The sequence below is a fragment of the Homalodisca vitripennis genome, chromosome 1 (assembly GCF_021130785.1).
Source record: "Homalodisca vitripennis isolate AUS2020 chromosome 1, UT_GWSS_2.1, whole genome shotgun sequence".
In the NCBI taxonomy this organism is placed as follows: Eukaryota; Metazoa; Arthropoda; class Insecta; order Hemiptera; family Cicadellidae; genus Homalodisca; species Homalodisca vitripennis.
The window spans coordinates 65,514,599-65,533,857 of NC_060207.1; the positions used below are offsets into that span (position 1 = coordinate 65,514,599).

General features: G+C 33.5%; 2 protein-coding genes across 4 annotated transcripts in view; one reads left to right on the top strand and one right to left on the bottom strand.

The window, feature by feature from the left end:
- LOC124363475 (lysine-specific demethylase 3B-like) overlaps positions 1-7,452 on the top strand; it is a 55,338-nt gene extending 47,886 nt beyond the window's left edge. For all 3 annotated transcript variants that reach the window (XM_046818726.1, XM_046818732.1, XM_046818741.1), the window contains one exon: positions 4,527-7,452. In XM_046818726.1, the coding sequence (XP_046674682.1) occupies positions 4,527-4,721 (195 nt within the window). In that variant the 3' untranslated portion in view covers positions 4,722-7,452. The remainder of the gene's footprint in view (positions 1-4,526) is intronic.
- A 6,610-nt stretch (positions 7,453-14,062) lies between these two features.
- LOC124363499 (BTB/POZ domain-containing protein 10) overlaps positions 14,063-19,259 on the bottom strand; it is a 53,913-nt gene continuing 48,716 nt past the window's right edge. The window contains 1 exon segment of the mRNA XM_046818750.1: positions 14,063-18,372. Within this exon segment, the coding sequence (XP_046674706.1) occupies positions 18,175-18,372 (198 nt within the window). The 3' untranslated portion in view covers positions 14,063-18,174.

Sequence of the window (19,259 nt, forward strand, 5' to 3'; positions counted from 1 at the left end):
CTAAGTATGGGTAAATAAATAAATAAAAGTGTAGTTGCTCATTTAACATTTTCATAACAAAACCCATACTAAATCTTATAAACTATAGCTTAACTATGTTTGTTGTCAACAATGTTTAAAATTCCTTAAGATTTGTTGAGTGATATTTATATTCTTTGAGGCTAGCGGGGATGTCTTTGTACAACTTAGAGCCAAAGTATGAAAAAATCCTCTTCTAATTTCAAGTGTGACTTTATTAAAATTTAGCATATAGATATGGAGGGTGTTACATTGTGAGATCTCCTTCCGGAACAACAATCGTTCGCTCAGGTACTGTGGTTCCTTGTGTGATAGAATCTTATGGACCATGTGGCATAAGCAACCTGCAAACAGATTCCATTAGCAGCAACTTGATAACCTCTCGATAAGTTAATCGAATCACCTCAAATTTAAATTGAAATTTTTAACATAGTTTTAAAGATTCTAAATATGATCCATATCAATCCTCAAGATGCTACGAGGGCTGTTTTTTAAGTAAGGGCCGTTTTTTTTTTTTTGTAAATAAACAAAAATTATTTTTTTCAAAATACATTTATTTTCAGAATCTGCGTACTTTTCTTTATTTTTCTACATAGTTGCCTTGTTTGTTAAGGCACTTATCATATCTTAAAACTAAGTTTTGAAATCCCTCTTCAAAGAAATCTGCCACCTGCTCTGACAACCAGGAGTTCACGGCCGTCTTGACTTCTTCGTCGTCATTGTAGCGCTTCCCGCCAAGATGATTTTTCAAGTAACGAAAAAGGTGGAAATCGCTCGGAGCAAGGTCGGGGCTGTACGGCGGATGATTCAAAACTTCCCAGCCAAAAGAGTCGATAATTTCCTGTGTCCGAGCAGCGGTGTGAGGCCTTGCATTGTCGTGGAGGAGCAGAATTCCCTTTGTCAGCATGCCGCGTCTTTTGTTCTGTTTGAATGGCGCGTCGGAGACTGGCCAGGGTTGCGCAGTAGGCTTCTGAGTTAATCGTCATTCCTCGCGGCATAAAGTCCACTAGCAAAACACCGCGCCTGTCCCAGAACACAGTTGCCATAACTTTGCGCCGCGACAGCGTTTGCTTGGCTTTGACTTTGACTGGAGATGTTGTGTGCCGCCATTCCATGGACTGTTGCTTTGATTCAGGAGTGATATGGGATACCCATGTTTCATCTCCTGTGACAATTCGACTCAACATGTCGTCTCCTTCCTCGTCGTAGCGGGTAAAGAAAGTCAAAGAACTGCTTAATCTCTTTTTTTTGTGATCCTCAGTGAGGAGTTTGGGTACCCATCTTGAGCACAATTTTTTAAAGTTTAGGTTTTCTGACACAATTTTGTACAGTACTGACCTGGACACTTGAGGAAATTCCATAGAGAGAGTGGTTATTGTGAACCGTCGGTCCTCATGAATTTTTGCGTCAACTGCAGTAATCAAATCTCCCGTGATCACAGATGGCCGGCCTGAGCGATCTTCATCGTGGACATTTTCGCGGCCATCTTTAAATTCTCGGACCCATTTCCGCACTTTACCTTCACTCATTGCCTTGGCACCATACACCTCACAAAGCTGACGGTGAATGTCAGCAGCCGACATGTTTCTTGCAGTCAAAAATCGTATCACTGACCGAATCTCACACGCGGCGGGTGATTCGATAATCTTAAACATTTTAAAGATCCACAGTAATGCATACAGGTTAGCTACAGAGCTGCAACTGGCATGAAGTTGTTCGCTAAGAATGCCGGGAGGCGGGGCGCACGCTCGTTACGGCAGGAACGCGAACTACTACCGTGTACGGGAGAACGGCCCTTACTTAAAAAACAGCCCTCGTATTACCGTAAGCTGAGTAGCAAACAAGAAATAACCAAAAAGACAATCAACTGCATGAGCTTAAGCTTAGCGAATTCCGGCAACAGACTTCTGAATCTGTACAGGCCTCTCAGTCTGCCAAGAACACACTGGATAGCATGAGTGACATGATCAGAGAATGTAAGGTCACTATTAAGCAAGATGCCAAGTGCTTTGACTTGATCACACACTGCCAAAAACTCGCCATCAAGTGTGATCCCCCACACCCTTGTCCATCAAAACGGTAACAGATTTGTGTGGGATGATGTGAAGGACAGTACACTTGCCTACACTGAGATTTAGGCTATGATGTATTCAAGGCCAGGACTAATATCAATGATGGCCTCCCAAACTGAGCTAGGATTCTAGGACGAGACTAAACTGGCAATAGTCAGCATACACATAGGGAAGTCAGAAGTGTACACATTAAATAGTACAGGACCAAGACAACTTCACTGAGGTACATCTCAGCTTCTAACTAGAGAGGCAGATGTCTCATTCTCAACCTTCATAACCTGGCTTCTTACTCACTCACTCAGTAGCGTCACCCATCAAGACCATAGAAGTATCGTGGCCAATAATATCTTTTGAATTATGGAGCTAAAAGCCTGTGAATAATGCAAAATGATACCTGAACTATATTTTCTACTGCATTTAGCATCAATAAGATCACAAAACAGATTTGTGAAGGCAGTACAAGTACTGTGGCCTACTGTAGCCTATCTAAATTTAGTTTTTGTATAGGCAGAATATTTACCTTAAAAGTGACTATTTTTTATATTGCAGGCAAAATTGAAATAGGTCTAAATTGGCTACTATCGTTATGAGGGGCAGGCGTCTTCGGTAGGAGATAATACTTTCCTTCCACCTGTGAGGGAAATTTCCTTTAGTGAGAGACTTTTATCAGATGTATAATGGTACATAAAGCATAAGGACTCATGGTTTTAAACATCTGTATTGATATTTCATCGGTTCCTGCTGTTCTTGATTTAATTTAGTTCATTGCTGATTTCACATCATTATTAGTGACTGAATGGAAATTTATGTTTATGAAGAATCTTGGAGCATTGGAAAAACGTGTTTCTAACACTGCTAAATAAATACAAATTTGCCAATATTTATTTCTTTATTGCAAGGCCTTTTGGAATCATTGATTCCATCATCAGGCACTTCAAAAATGAATAAATATTTACATTTTTCTAAATAATACATTTAAAAGTGACATATGGTAAAGGATTGAGAAATATGATTAGCCACTATAAAATATTTAAACAGAATTACATTTTAATTTTCTTATAGACTGAGATGAGAGTAGAATTAAATTTTGAATGTTTGAAAGTAAAACCAAAAAAAGGTACTTTCGCATTTATAATATTATAAGCAGATACCCAGTGGCTTTGCACCTGTATGAGCACTTCTGGTTCAATTGAATTGCCATGATCAAGAATATACGTTATAAAGTGTATATTTATGGCCAATGTAATTACTTCGGTCTTAGTACTTTTTGTTCCTTAATTAATTTGCCTTTTTCCTGACCAAGAAAACATATATTTGAAGTTTTTCTTGATTTGTGTTAATTTAAAATGTTTCCAAAGCATTTAAATGTATTGTGTTGTGTAACTTCTTTCAATAATCGTAAATTTTTATTAGAGATGGTGTGTCCAGATTCAATACAGTGATTCGCAATAGCAGATTTTAAATTTCTTCCATATTTTATATGTGCAAAGTGTTCTTTGAATCGTGTCTTGATGTTCCTTTTTGTTTTGCCAATGTACAATTTATCACAGTCATTGTATTTAATTTCATAAATTCCAGATTTGTTTTCGAATCAGTTTTTGTCCTTGGGATTTTCTAATATTTGTGATAATTTGTTGTTTGAGACAGATTTGTTTGTATGCTTTTGTAAATGTTTCTGTTATTGATTTGAAATATTACTGTATGTTGTACAAATGATTTCTTGTTTGTTATCTTGAAGGGGTATTAACCTTTTAGTGAGTATGAAAAAATTCATTTAAATAGTAATCACGCTGTATGACGTGATCACGCATTTATCAACAGTGGAGTAATCACGTCATATGACGTATTTGGATTTTATATTTTAAAAGGTTATGTTAACATTGTTAACAAAATAATACTCTATAATGAATTGTACACTGTTATACAGACCAACTTTTATTTATTTTTATGGTTTCTAAAGCTGCACAAAAACATACTCTTATTAAGTGATATAATAAAATCAAGCAAGTATGATATACCTCTTAATCTCTCAACCACTGTTAGCCATTGGTGCCCACAATGCATTGGAGTTCTGAGCTTCCAACATGTTATGCTAGATTGCAGCAGATGCTTGTAAATTTATGTTTTATGTTAAAATTGGCTACAACAAACAGAACACTTGTTTTTTGAATTTTCATACAAAATGGTAAACTACTAGTGCATGGTTAACTATTGGTGCCCTTACCTTATCTGATGGTTTTTAAGATTTGGCTTCCCCTTTCAGACTAGTACTACAGATTTTGTTTCTCAAGGAAAAATTTGTATTATAAGAGGGGGAGAGTTGTTTGTGTTGATAATTCCCCACCAATTATAATATTTTGTTACATGTATTCAATGTCTTCTAAGATAGTAGTTAAGAAAAGTTGTTATAACTGTATATTATATTTTGTTGTTAAGGTTCAGAATCTAAACAATTGTATCAAGGTGGCAGAGGATTTCGTTTCACCAGAGAATATCTCCCACTGCTTTCACTTGATGCAAGAATTCCGGAAACTTTCCGATGTGCACTTAAACCATGAGGATAAACTTCAGGTCAAGAACATCATCTACCATGCTGTCAAAGATGCTCTTTCGGTTCTACCACTGGAATAGAACTTCATTCATTATATTTGATACCCAAAGGCTTGTGAATTAAGTGCCTTAATTTTTTTATTTTTATAATGTTTAGAATTATATCACATTGTATTTTTAAACTGTTATTTTAAAGAACTTTAGGTTTTAGAAAGCTTTTTAAGACATTTTTCTGAGAGTTCCTAATTTGTTGTTTTAAACAATGCACTAAATTGTTATTAATTTTACTAAGTACATAATTTGTAATTTGACATTTACTTGTTTGATTACTTTTGATTTAGAAATAATTTTGCAGTTTTGTATGTTGCGTACAAATTAGTTTGTCCTTATTTTAATTTGGAAATTAAATTTCCATATACTTTCAAAATGATATTTGATTTGTATCAAGTATTTAAATCATATTTATTTTGTTAAATTCTGGTTCTTTGTTACTACTGATTGATTTTTGGTTTAGTGGAAATATTTTAATACTGAATAAAAATTTTAAAGATAAAATAATCAATGATATTAAGCTAGATTTTATCTTAAAAGTTTTGTAAGCAATGAGTAATTTTAATAAATTTACTAAATTTAGAAAAAAATAAAGATTTATAGGTGTAAAACGAACTTCTTGTCATAAAGCTACGAGAGGTACTCATTAAACTTCAGGAAAACCTAGGAAGTTAAATGAAAGACTTATAGAATAGAGCATCAACACTTCGAACTATTTGGGACTGGAGGGAGGTTTAGATTTTCAAACAACACCTAGAAATTCATATTTGCACTAAAAATTGTAGGATGAATAAAAATAAACACTTTATGTACGTACATATGTACTCACATATTGTAATTTAATTTATTTGTATCTTTAAATTCATAAAAAATACACTCATTTTACAAAAACAATTCACCTCATATTTACAAAATATGATGTATGTATGTATACACAAAATATAAACACAACTTTACGAAATCATTATACTGTTGTTCAAAAACTTGGCTGTGTGTGAGTTTCTAAACTCTTTTCTGCCGGCCAAATTCTTCATTCGCTTGAGTTGCAGGAGCTGTTTGACTGCATTCAGGCTGCGCTTCGTACTAAGACATCACTGTATCTAATGATTTAAAAGTGTCTAAATGTGAAGAGTCATCTTCTGTGTCTTCTTCGCTGTCACTGCTTTCTTGATTTTCTGGCTCTTGCATTGAAGTTACAATATCAGTATTATCAAGGATTTTGTATTTGGCTCATGTTATTTTTATCGAGATTTCAATCATTCCACAGGGTCAGTTTCATCATATTCTTGAAGGCCTTGAATAACATGACCACCTCTCTCATACTCTCAAGCATATCAGGGTGATTTTCATCAGTGTCATCATTGAATTGTTTACTTTCTGGCTAAAGTTTATTCCTTGCTTTTGTTAAATTTTCTTTGGTTAGAAAGTCTCAGGAATCTGCTAACATGTAGCACAAGTCTTTTAAAACTGAACAACTTTTCCTCATTATCTTCCGCAAAAAGATGCCTACGCAGCACATGTTTCCTGTACATTCTTTTTTTTTCAATAATATCCTGATCCATTTGCTGAATCAGCAGCATAACGTTGTATGGAAGAAACATCACTTCAAATTCATCATCATCATTCAAAATATTTTTATACCAATCTGTAAATATTTTACTACCATCCAGGAGGTTTTTTGTGCTCTGTATGTCACTGGCAGCTACAGCTGTGCTGTAAAGTCACGTTTTCAAAACACCTTGTTTTTTTGCTTTTACCAATAATCAATAATGGAAGCACATGGTCTCCACTAGCATTGGCACAGACCCTGTAATACGCTCCTTACTAACCTTGAATCCTGGAGCGGCAATTTTACGGCTAGAGACTAGGGATTTTCATGATAGAACCTTTCAGTCAAAACAACACTAAGTTAGTATCTGAATCTAACTTAGAAGGAAAGGTCAAAAAAGTATCTTTTTCTTTTAAATGTGCGAGATGATAACTTTATCCACTCCATAATGTTTTGTCAAATAAGAGTCATTTTCACCTCTTTCAAGTCTATTTAATATTTTGAATTTGGTTTGTATAGTTAGAAATTTGTTTCCTCTTCAGTGTTCCTAATGATGCCATAGTATAACACTGTACAAGGAGTACACTGAGTGTATTATTAAAATACAAATTATGTAAGCACTACGAACCACAATATGCAACTATGACTACAGTACTGAACAAGTAAAGCAACTGAACTGACTAATGACAGTGACACAATAACACCAACGGAGTTAAGAATAGACTTGCCCCTTGGTGAGAGGGGGAGTTGATGATTAAAAACAAACACTCCCAAGGTCATTGTTCTCTCACCGCTTAGTGCAAAAAAAGAGTTCGCATGTTTAAAGCAAGAGTTTGGGTTATGATGTTTTAGATTTTTGATACTTGGATTATTGACACTCTACTCTAAATGTTACTAGCATATACCCGCGGCTTCGCCCACAATTTATACACAACATTCTGTTTATTTAATTGAATAGATTCCACAATTTCAGTAACACTTGAACTATTTTAGACCAATTTAGAGGAACTTAGTGAAAGTACTTGCGATGTATATGATAGGGTCCTATGATATTTTAAAAATAAAATTAGTCATCCGTCAGCTATTATCATGCATCAGGTGCCTATTTTTCAGTGTTCGTGATTAAGAGAACCAGAGGTTAACTAATATTTTGAGTAATACTTATTTCAGGTTTTGCACTTCTAATTCAAATATATTATATTTCCAAAGCAACATTGGAGTTTACTATTTTGTCCCAAGAAACAAAATATTTATACCTACATATAATTTTGTAATAAGGTTGGATTCAAAATAGTAGTTTTTATAAATTGTTATTCGATAATCACAGTGCGCTCACTTGTTTCCTTGAATTGTAGTTACACGTTTAAGGACACCAAATTCAATGCCTGTACACATTCACAATTTAGTTCATTAAATAAACTAATTGGTTTGCTTTGTTGCCACGATGTTGAAATAAGAAGTGTTACTTTTGTTATGTTTCACTAAGGTTGTGCCGTCATATACAGAACAGTTGATTTAACAGACTCTTCAATTAATATTTTGCAACTTTAGACACAAAGATGTAGCCCGGAAGGATTTGCAAAATAAGAATAGGCATTCATCCCAGGGACCCTAAGAATGTCTATAAAAACCGTCAGTACGAACGGTTGAATAGTTTATGTGTGAAAGTAAAACCAAAAAAAGGTACTTTCGCATTTATAATATTACAAGCAGATACCCAGTGGCTATGCACCTGTATGAGCACTTCTGGTTCAATTGAATTGTCATGATCAAGAAAATATGTTATAAAGTGTATATTTATAGCCAATGTAATTACTTCAGTCTTAGTATTTTTTGTTCCATAATTAATATGCCTTTTTCCTGACCAAGAAAACATGTATACACAGCTCTGAGAAGATTATGTTACTGAACAGATGAAATGTTATTACCCTTGACAGAATTAATAAAAAAGTCATTCTCACAAGGAGTTTTCCTAGACAAACTGAAAATTGTAAAAGTTTACCCAAAATACAAAACTGGACCAACCACTGAAAGAAATAGCTACAGGCCAATCTCCCTGATCTCAACATTGTCGAAAATTATTGAAAAGGTAGTACTTAACAAACTCCTACTCTACCTTGAACAACACAACCTCCTCAATAAACAGCAACATGGATTCCTGAAAGGCAAATCTACCACCACAGCCATAATTCAGTTAACAGAACATATTTTAGATCAACTAGAAGAAGGTTGCACTGCTACTAGCCTGTTTCTCGACTTTAGTAAGGCTTTCGACTGCCTGAACCATGATCTCCTACTCTTCAAGCTAAGGAACCTGGGTGTGTGTGAGAGGGAGAGCAGAACAATGGTTTGCCAGTTACCTTAGTAAAAGAAAACAACTTGTGGAAATCAATTATATAAAAAACAACACAAAATACAAGGCTCATTCCAGAGCTGCTGATATACAATGGGGTGTACCACAAGGATCGGTACTGGGACCAGTCCTATTCCTGCTTCTCACAAATGACATGCCAGGATGGATAGCAGAAAATGGACACACTGTTATGTACGCAGACACTGTCCTCACGTTTACAGACAGAACACTTGAAATGCTAGAAGAGAAAACAAACTTACAATTCCAGAGAACCAAACAATACTGCTCCACCAACAACCTAGTTTTAAATGAAAGCAAAACAGTGCAGATGACCTTCACCACCAGACGCAATAACACAACTATATCACTACCTGGACTACTTACACAAAACAGCACAAAATACTTAGGCATCATAATTGACTCAAAGCTCTCCTGGAAACCTCACGTAGACCAACTCTGCAAGAAGCTGTGCTCAGGCCTCTATGTCATCCGCAGAATCAAGCAAGTATGCAGCCCGGACTCAGCCAGAGTTGCCTACTTTGCCCTTTTTGAGTCCGACCATTGCAACATGGGGAGGGGCATCAAAAAACAACCTAGAAAGGGTGCTTCTAAAGCAGAAAAGAGCGATTAGATGCCTAGCAGATCTTAACTATCGGGACAGTTGCAGAAAACCTTTTAAAGAGCTGAAAATTCTAACAGCAGTTTCAGGTTACATCAGGGAAACAATTATGCACACCATCTCAACAACGCATCCGAGACATAGAGATCTTCACCAGTATAACACCAGACATGCAGCAAACTTCTCACTTTCCCAACACCATCTGAGTCTGTCGGAACAAAATCCCACCTACAAAGGTGCCCTCTTCTTCAATAACCTGCCAGAGCACCTAAGGATGGAACATCCAAAACGCCTCAAGAAACAGCTGACAGCATGACTTCTGGATCAACCGTTCTACTCGGAGGGGGAATTCCTGAATACCTCATTCAACGTATAAATACTGAACCTTATCTAATATTGACGCATGGCTGTTGTTAGATCCGGTCAGAAGGACCAAAAGGTATGTTAGGAGATCTGGCTTGGCGGACCGCAATTATATTCGAAAGACCAGTAAAATGTCTAATATTTAAAAACTCATACTTCGATAGCTGAGCAGGTGGAGCCCATACGTTGATTTTCTAAGAATAACTATTAGTCGAATGGGAAAAATAAAAAATACGAAATGAGATCACAAAACATAGTATTAGAAAAAAGGCACACAATTGAAGCAAAAAATACAGGTGTTAAAATGATTTTCGTTTTCTATTAAAATGTCCAAAAATGTCCGAATTAGTTGAGGATTTTTAAATCTTGGTTGAGAAGAGAATTGTCTTTAGTTGCGAAGGACCATGATAAGAATGATGAAACACTGTTACCTTGCACCGTCCATTGCAGTTGGGTTGATTGTAGTTCGACCTGGGTTGCTTCCAAGGAACGTTGAGCAGGGGGAGTCCTTGTTGATGGATGAAGATTCCACCTTCACTTGACACTGTTTTCGGTTCACTCACGAACGTTGAGACAAAGTTACTTTTGGCTCGTTAACCAAATAATTTCCGGCAAGGGGACTGTTAATTGCCATAGAACGGCTTACGGTTCACAAGAGACAAGACAAGGGGGCACGGCCCGAACTTGGTTAAAGCTGTTGTTGACGTACAACCTAGCGAGACGGAGTCTTTAGAAGAACTGGAGAGATGCCTTGGGGAGCTTTTCTTGTCCGGCGTCCTGGACGCCTGATTGGTCGACAGAAGTCACCTCATACCACGTGACAATCGGACCACTATAGATTTGGAATGCAGGTGGGTGTGTGTGTGTACAAAGATAAGTGGAAATAGATGGCTTATAATAAAAATGGTATCGAACAATGGTGGGCAAAGAGCAGTTCTAAATAACATACAATTCTGGTTATTAGTAAAAAGACTATATTAATGCGTAAAATTTGATTAATTATTATAACTAAATATGAAGACCTAACAGCTGTTCTCTATGAATATGTCAAATAAAGAGTTGTCTATTGTCTACTTCTGTCAAAAGACAACTAAGATAGGTTTCATAATAGTCTTTAAAAGTATAGTAAATTATAGTAACTTATATCTAACATTTAATATTTGCTAAAACTGCACAGTTTAAAGTACATTACTAATGACACTACTATTTACATGTTTGTTTCTTTATAAACTGAAATATAATTCTTAATATTTTAGAACACATTTATAATTGGAATCGGTATGTCAATTCAAACGCACAGTCCAGCGAACTGTCATCTAGCATTTTTCTTACCGACTGTCTTTGGTGTCAAATTCTGACCATCTTATGTGTAAGGCATTTTCAAAGTAGAGTACTTACATATCCACTGATATTTACGAGACACATTCTTTATATTTTAAACCAGTTTTGTACTACAAGTGTCCAGACTTTATCAACTTCTACTGTTATAAATCATAACTGGTTAAGAAAATGAAAAATATAACTCACGAAAAAAAATCACTTTATTTGATACTTCTCCCAATCATAAGGGTAACAAATAAAGTATATGTATGGATTTGCACACAGCATTACATGAAGCTTCATGAGCTTGAATGCATGGAAGATCATTGGATATGGTTGGCCTTCAATGAGGCATTTTTAATGTGTCAAGAATACAAAATCTCCTGCACTGCAATCATTGTTTAGAGTAAGATTAATGGCTTAAGAACTCAATATGTAAAAGTCAATAGTTTACATGAGGAAGGTTTGTATGAAATTGGTGCAAAAGTGTTTGAGTAGTGAACAAAAAGAACAAGTTCATGTTTACTCTGAAATGTTTAAGCATTTTTATCTAACCTTACATTTTAGGCTCAAAAATGTTAAGATATTAAATTAAATTAGAAACTGCACTACATACATTTCTTACCATCGAGATGGTGAACTTGTGTAGTTCCTTGAATGTTTATTTACCCTTTGACCCGCAACAGATTCGAGAGTTCCCCCACGTGCCGCTTGCAGTAATCCTGATACCACTATGGTGCTAAACAGTTTTCATAATAATGTTTCGTAATGAATAATCTCTCGCTTGAATACGAATGCGATCTGGCAAAATATATAAGAAACAGTTTTAAGTAGTTTTTGTCGTTCCCACTAGATCACAGTTGTTTTTTTTTATTTCTTTCTTTCAGACCCAATTGACGGTATTCAGGCCATATGATGATATTCAATCAGTTATTCCAAGTAATCAGCTGATTCTCTTTCTGTTTGAGTAATCAATACAGGTTGTAACCTAACTTGTACGTTACCTGTTGCCCTGCTTGTAAACGTTTTGTTCTGTTTACCGTGAGTAAATAAATGTGGCTGTTTGTGTAATTTATGTATGTATTTATGTAAAATGGGACAAGATTTACAGACAAATTTTGGCTAAGATGCTCCCCTGAAACATACTACTCTGCATTTTCCCACCACTATCCTTGCTACAGATAAGAAGGACAAGTCGTGGAGAGCATGCCACTTGTGGAGACAGACCAGTGTTGGCGAGCAGCGACACCGGGACACGATGTGCCGGGATTGCAAAGTTGCTCAATTAAAGAGTTCTGAGGAGGCTTGTGTACTGTTACTATCTTGTACCTAACCTGTCCCTTAGTATGTTTATGAGAAAATGCTGAATATTTTATCTTATTCTCATATTTTGTAAATATAACTTATGTGAATAATTATATTAGTTTCTGTATTAATACAAAAAAAACTTAAAAACGTTATAACACATCCACTGCAGTAAACAAAAATCACCTAAAAAAAAAAACAAAATCGAAAATTAAAAAAAAATTCACTTTCTAGGGCACTCCTAATGAGAAAAAAACCCACCAGTCAAAGATTTAAAGCTTCTCCAGTGTTGTTAAAAAATGTAGTACTGATTTAATCATAGAATCTGCTTTGTAACTAATATCTACTATATTGTTTTGTGAGATAACTGTCTGCCTTAATGCACACGTGATTAGCGAAGAATCGTGGAAACGCTTTCACGTATGTTATGTTGTACCTAATAGAGTACACTGCCTTGTTTTTCAGTTATAGTTTCCTGCTGACTCACCCTGGCTTGTTATCTGTTTCAGAACAGTAAAATAGTAAAAGCAATCACCTGTTTCTATTTCATATTCGTTTTTATTTGTGCTACATTCATCTTATTTATTATATTAATTTTTACACAGTAATTGTTGAACCAAAATGTAATATCTATGAGCTACAAATGATGATAAAGGAATAAACATCTATGCAGATTGTATAAAATGGCATGCAAAAAATTTTCAGATGAAATTTTAATTAATGAAACCGTTACTATTATGATGATCATTCCTATAATGGTGAAAACGATTTGATGGATAAACACTGTCGGCTAGCAGCAATGCCAGCAACAAGAAAACATTACTGAACATTTTAAAAAGAAGTATCATATTTATTTTCTAAATTATAGCCTATTGGTTTTAGCAAACCGAATAAAGGGTAAAAAATGTTTAACTCACTTTTAGGATAAAACTACTGTGAAAAATCCCAGACAAGTTAATATTTCTGTTCACTGAAGATAGCTCCCCCCAGTGTATATTAAATTACTTTGGCAACATATTGATTTTGTTCACTAAGGTTAAGACTCGGTGTTAACCAGAACTCGTAAGATAGTAGTTTGTGATATTTTCCATCAAAACTACCTGTATTAAAAATGTATAAATCATAAAAAAGTCAAGAACATATTCTTTTTCTAATAATTTTGTACATATTACATTTTTACAATTATCTAGAGAAGGGTTTAAGTTAAATTTAGTGTGCTATCTAAATATGATGAACATTTAAACACTTGGTTTCCCTAAATGTATTACCATTTCCTATATTCTCACTGTAATCTATATTTGGTGACAAACAATATGCAAAGGCTGAAAAATTAATATTTTTGAGTTTTTACTATAGCACCAGATGTATGTAAGATTAACAAACTTATGAAATTATCCAGTTTTTGTAACTGACAAATAATTTTCCATCAAAGAGGGAAGTTTACCTTTCATCCAAATTACTCATTCTGCTACAGAGTGATCGAATAGTTTTAGATTTGCTATTTAAGTAAGTGATACTTTTCCAGGTCAGTTCCTCCCTTCATTTTCAATTGCTTGTGTTTTCACTCACAGTTCCATCAATGTTAAATCTGTCAATAAAAATGTACACTGCTGTTCATGTTTATTTAAAATAAGAGCAAATATCTAAATATTAAAAAATAACTTTTGACCATAGGTTTTCTACATAAACATCACGATTTAAACAATCAATTTGCTTGGAAAGGTTCTTCGTTCTTATAGAGCTCAAGAAACATTTCGGTAGGGCTTTATAATCAATCAACCCTATTCAGTAAATTGCTATAATAGGTTAATATTTCAAAAGTGTAATATAAATATTAAAAAAGCAGAGGAATGGGTGGAATATTAAACTTGTAACACCTAGTTTTTTTATTTAATGAAAATTTACAGTTACAAAGAGGTTAAAAAACATTTGCTAGGCACACAGTAAAAATGCAAAAAAAAGGTCTAACTTAATTACATTACATTCAAAATGCACAGGAAGTAGCCTTTCTCTACGTAAGGCATACAACAGTTCAGTCTCATTCTTGTGGATCATAGGTTATACCTTCCATTCAAGTAATAGTAACTACCGTTTCTGATTTATCAAATTGTCTACAAAATTTACAAAGTACAACAAACATTAACCACTATCATCAGCCTTTTTGGTTCATCCAGATTACTTGTTTACAAATAAATTTTATAATTTATTCAAAAAACTAAACACTTCTTATCAGTAAGAAATTAATTTTATGCTAAAATTCTTAAAACTTGAATTGGTTATTAATTCCATACACTGATGCCTATGTCATTCCCACACAATGCTTAAAGTACATAACAGTTAGTATTGTACACCAAAAACAATCTATTCAAAACAAAAACATCACAAAAAAATAAAACAGTATGAATGAGAAAAAAGTAAAATACAACATGTTTGCACACAACAGTAGAGTTTTAACATTCGAGGTAACTAAAATCATATTTTCCAGAAAGCAAGCATTGGTTTCACTTCTGAATTTTAAAATTAATCCACCTCATATTTAAAGCTAAGTAAACTTCAGGTGACATCTGAATAAGATGAAACATTCTAGCAATTTAGATTGTATTTATAAACAAACAACTCATAATATTCATGATTATTATCCATGAGTGGAAGTATTGTGTAAGTAAAAACAACTCAATTTGTTATTTGAAACACAACAGTTGTTTCTAATTTACTTATTAGAACCTTCGAAACAAACCATATGGCTGGGTAATCACCAAACTAGTTTTTATTAAAAAACATAATGTTACTTATTAAAACTAGTTGTCTTTTAAACAGTATAAAATACAAAGCTTTGTTTGTTTTCCTTGGTAGATTATAAAGTTTGTAGGTCTTCACATAAACAATATTTTTAATGTTATTTAATACAATTATTTAATAAGAATACACACAGGAGGTGGATTATGTGGAGAACTGTACTAAATAAATTACAAATAAAACAAGATGTGCAAGAAAATAAGAGCAATGTTATACTTTAATAATCCATATTAAATTATACAGTTGTGCACGAGTGAATTATTTGATAGCCATTGATAACAAAACCGTTTTTACAACTCACCACCTATTTATTCATTGTCATTTATATTATGTGTTGAAAACACAGCGAACCAAACAAAAGAAATTCTCAAAAGGTTACTTTTAAGTTGTTTGGAAATAGTACCACATAATGTGCATTACAAGAAAAACACTACTATTTAAAATTAAACCAAACGTAAACTTCAGAAAACCAACAAGCGTAAACATTTAAAAAATCAAGGAGCAAAGATGAACTAGAAAACGTACTTTGAAGATTTACATGTACGGCAGTGTTCACAATAAGCTGTACAACATGAGAACATCAATGAGATCATTGGACAGAAATTAACAGCTACGTCAATGTAATGTTATAACTTCAATGTAATAGTACAAATGTATAAAATTACACTACTAAGAGCTGTAGATAAATGGAACATAATAAGACACTACACTTGAGAAATAGTGACCAGAAAGGTTTAGAACTTTGGGGTTGTCCATAATATAATTTATATCATCAGTGTTTGTAATATTTTAAAAGTGTACATTTTTTGACCATTGTCCATTTGATGCTTAAAGGTCAATAATTCATGACACAACATGATGCATAACAATGAATTCATTTTTAAGTTAATCCCTTTTCCTGTAATATCATCTCTCCATAATTTTTATTTTAATACCTTCTCAGATCAGATGACATAATTTATGGACAACCCTTTACTAATACATTACTTTGAGCATTACAATTAGATTTGGAGAAAAAGTACTACAAATTACTAAGTATCAGAATTGTTTTTAAACAGGAAGTTAATTCACATAATGACTAAAAAATAAATCTAAATTTAATCCCTATGAATTGTAACTCCAATGCAAGAAATTTATTTAGTTTAACTGTCTAATTGTATTTTACTCAAATCCAATTAAGGGTCTAAAAAAAGGTAATATTCAAATACCCTATGATTTTATTTTGGTATTACAATAGAGTCCTGTTTATCTGAGAGTGTAGGGACTGTAAGGAATTTGGACTAAAACGATTAAGTTAATTAAGTATAGTTAAACTATAAAGTATCAGTATAGTTAAACTTAATGTACAGTTTAGAAAAGCTTTTATCATAAAACACTACTATATTTTTTTGCACAATAATAAAATTTAAATTACAAATACAGAACAATAAAAAGTTTGTGTCAGCCAGTATGTCACAGTCGTTACTACTTTTATGTATTCTAATGTGGGTGATACTGACAATGTTGTCCATGATAAAGAAGAACAATGCTGATCTTTATCTGAATCGATAGAATATTCTAATATTTAAATAATTAGTGTTAACCATTTTTAAACATTGGAACTGCTGCAACAAAATTAGCAACTGAGACTTTAGGACTGAAGGTCGTAAACATTTGCGACTCCTGGACATTGTACTAACAAAACTGACAACCTCCACTGCACTGTGCATATATAAAGTGAAAGCACTAAATAACCGTGGATGATTAAAACATATCATCCAATCATAGTATAATTTTAATTTTTCAAGATAATTCAGCTGACATGCAAGCTCAGATTCCCAGGACTCTGCTACTATAATTCAAAAGCTTTGAACAGATTTGCAATAGTATTAAATGTTATATTTTTGTCTGTACATAAATATTGTCCATTTGTCATTGTAGTAAATGTAAATGCTTTTTTCATTGCAGTTGGACACCAAAATAATGTTAATAGGCAAGAGTTTCTAAATTTACAGAGAAGATTGTGGTTATATTAAGTTTACCAATTACTAAACTTAAACATACTTTCAACAAAAGAATATTATACATTTTATTGAAATAGAAGTCTATAGCACAGATTATCTAAGACAAATACAATATCTGATGTAACAGTTTATTTTTTAGGACTGTTTGGCATGAAGGCCATACAATAAGCTTGTTATCAGTCTTTCATATATGCTTTTTAATGGTGGGTTTGTTTTATATAGTTTATTAAATTCTAATTCAATTAAAAATAAACAAAATTATAAATCAACCAAAAATCAAATAAAATTAGAATTAATATTCTAAAACTTTCTTTGTTGAATTTAATACCAGAATACCTGAAAAAGAAATATACTGTAACATATGTATTGGAGTTTAAGTAAACATAATTTGTATACAACTGTATTAAATTAAGCAATTAAAGAAAATAGAGAGCAAATTATTGTAACTGAAATTTGAAATATTGATTATGTTAACTCTGTTACTAGTTGTTCAGTAATACTGCAGTTGTTTATATGATGTTATGAAAGACTCAATCATAGTATAAAAGTATAATTCTTCATTCATGCACTAATATAAAAATGAAGTAAAATATAATAAAAATACAAATTTCAGTTACTTTGTTTCAGTAGAGAATTGTCTACAAGTTCATAAGTTGCTGATTTTTAAACAAAAATAGGCTGTGTATTTAATTAAGACTAGCCAAAAGGAAACAATCTGAAATGTACTTATGTATAAGGTAGTTTTAAGAGAAAGTTCTTATTTAGAATTATGAAACTCACATTAATTCTTCAGTATAAAATTATTATTAATAAAAGCACTTATTCTTTACAACTGTTGGAGGGTTGATTCTTAACAAAAATCATGTTTTAGATTGGCATTTGAACTGTTAAAATGTTGACAAAGTACTGCTGAGTTAGTAAAATTATCTTCCAGTATAAAATGACCTCGGTTGTAGTGTCAAACTCCAAAAAATAACACTTGGATGGATTAAATTTCTACATTGGAAAACTATCTAATGATTAATTCCTTTGGAAATACTACAACTAATCACTCTTAGAACAATTCAAATATAAAAGTATCAAAACAAAGTCAAAATGTGAGTGCTAGAGGAAGATTGTTCGGCCGAAAGAGAGATGTGAACACTGCATATGTAAACATGGGTGGACAGGGTGAGCTATTGGGAGGGGGGCAGTTCCGGGGGCAATGTTGGGATTCCCCCCACTGCTCCTTCTTCTCCTCCCTCCACCAGCCCAGCCCCCGCCACTTCCAGAACAGCTGACGCTGCAGCGATCGGGTTCCCAACGGCATCAAGTTCCAACACTGGGTCAGCTGTTGCCTCAGCCAGGTTAGTCACAGATTTGGACTTCACACACTATAACATAAGATTCACCTAGATAAAGACATATTCAACACATATCATGTTTAAACATAGTGCAGTTAAAAACGGTTAAATTAGGCTTAATTATGACTGGTTCTATGTTTTAATTATGAGATAGCATAACTTGTAAATATATGCAGACACAGACAATTAATAGTGGCCACTAGTATTGTCCCTCCACTGTGCCTGTGTGATTGGGTATTGTCGGGATAGAATAGTGGCAGCCACAAAAGACTATTAACATTTACTTTTGATAACTGTTAAGATATAGGATTTTGTTATCTTAAGAAACACATGATCAATTTAAATTGTAAACAATTAACTTAACTTTAAAATGTCATTAGAAAATAAAGTAGTTAAGCTCAAGAGTAATGTCAATCAATCAATCTATTTATTTGTGATTTCATAGAGAAATACAAAGGTTTCAAAACAGAATGTAAAATTACAATGTTGTTAACTTCAGAAGTTTATGTGGTAAAATAAGATAGGTTATCTTCATATACAATGAAATCAATTATCATTGTAGAACTCAGCTGGGCTGTAGTAGGGTTGTTCTGTCAACCATTTGCTAAGCTCTCTCTCCAGATCCTGCCCCTCATTCTTCTCAGTAATTCTGGTAGATGATCATGTAGTCTGCAGCCAATGTAGAGTGGTTGTCTTTCATACAGAGTGAAGGGATGTTGAGGTGTAGCAAAGTATGAAGTATGTCTGGTGGTGATAGTTGTAGATGTTGTTGCCTGGTGGATTTTTATTGTTAGCATAAGTGATTAACTCTTGAATGTACAGGTGGACCACTGTTCTTTTAGACTAACAACAGTTTCAACGCTTACTATAAGAGAGGTATCGTCAGCATACATTAGACAAGTGTTCAGATCACCTAG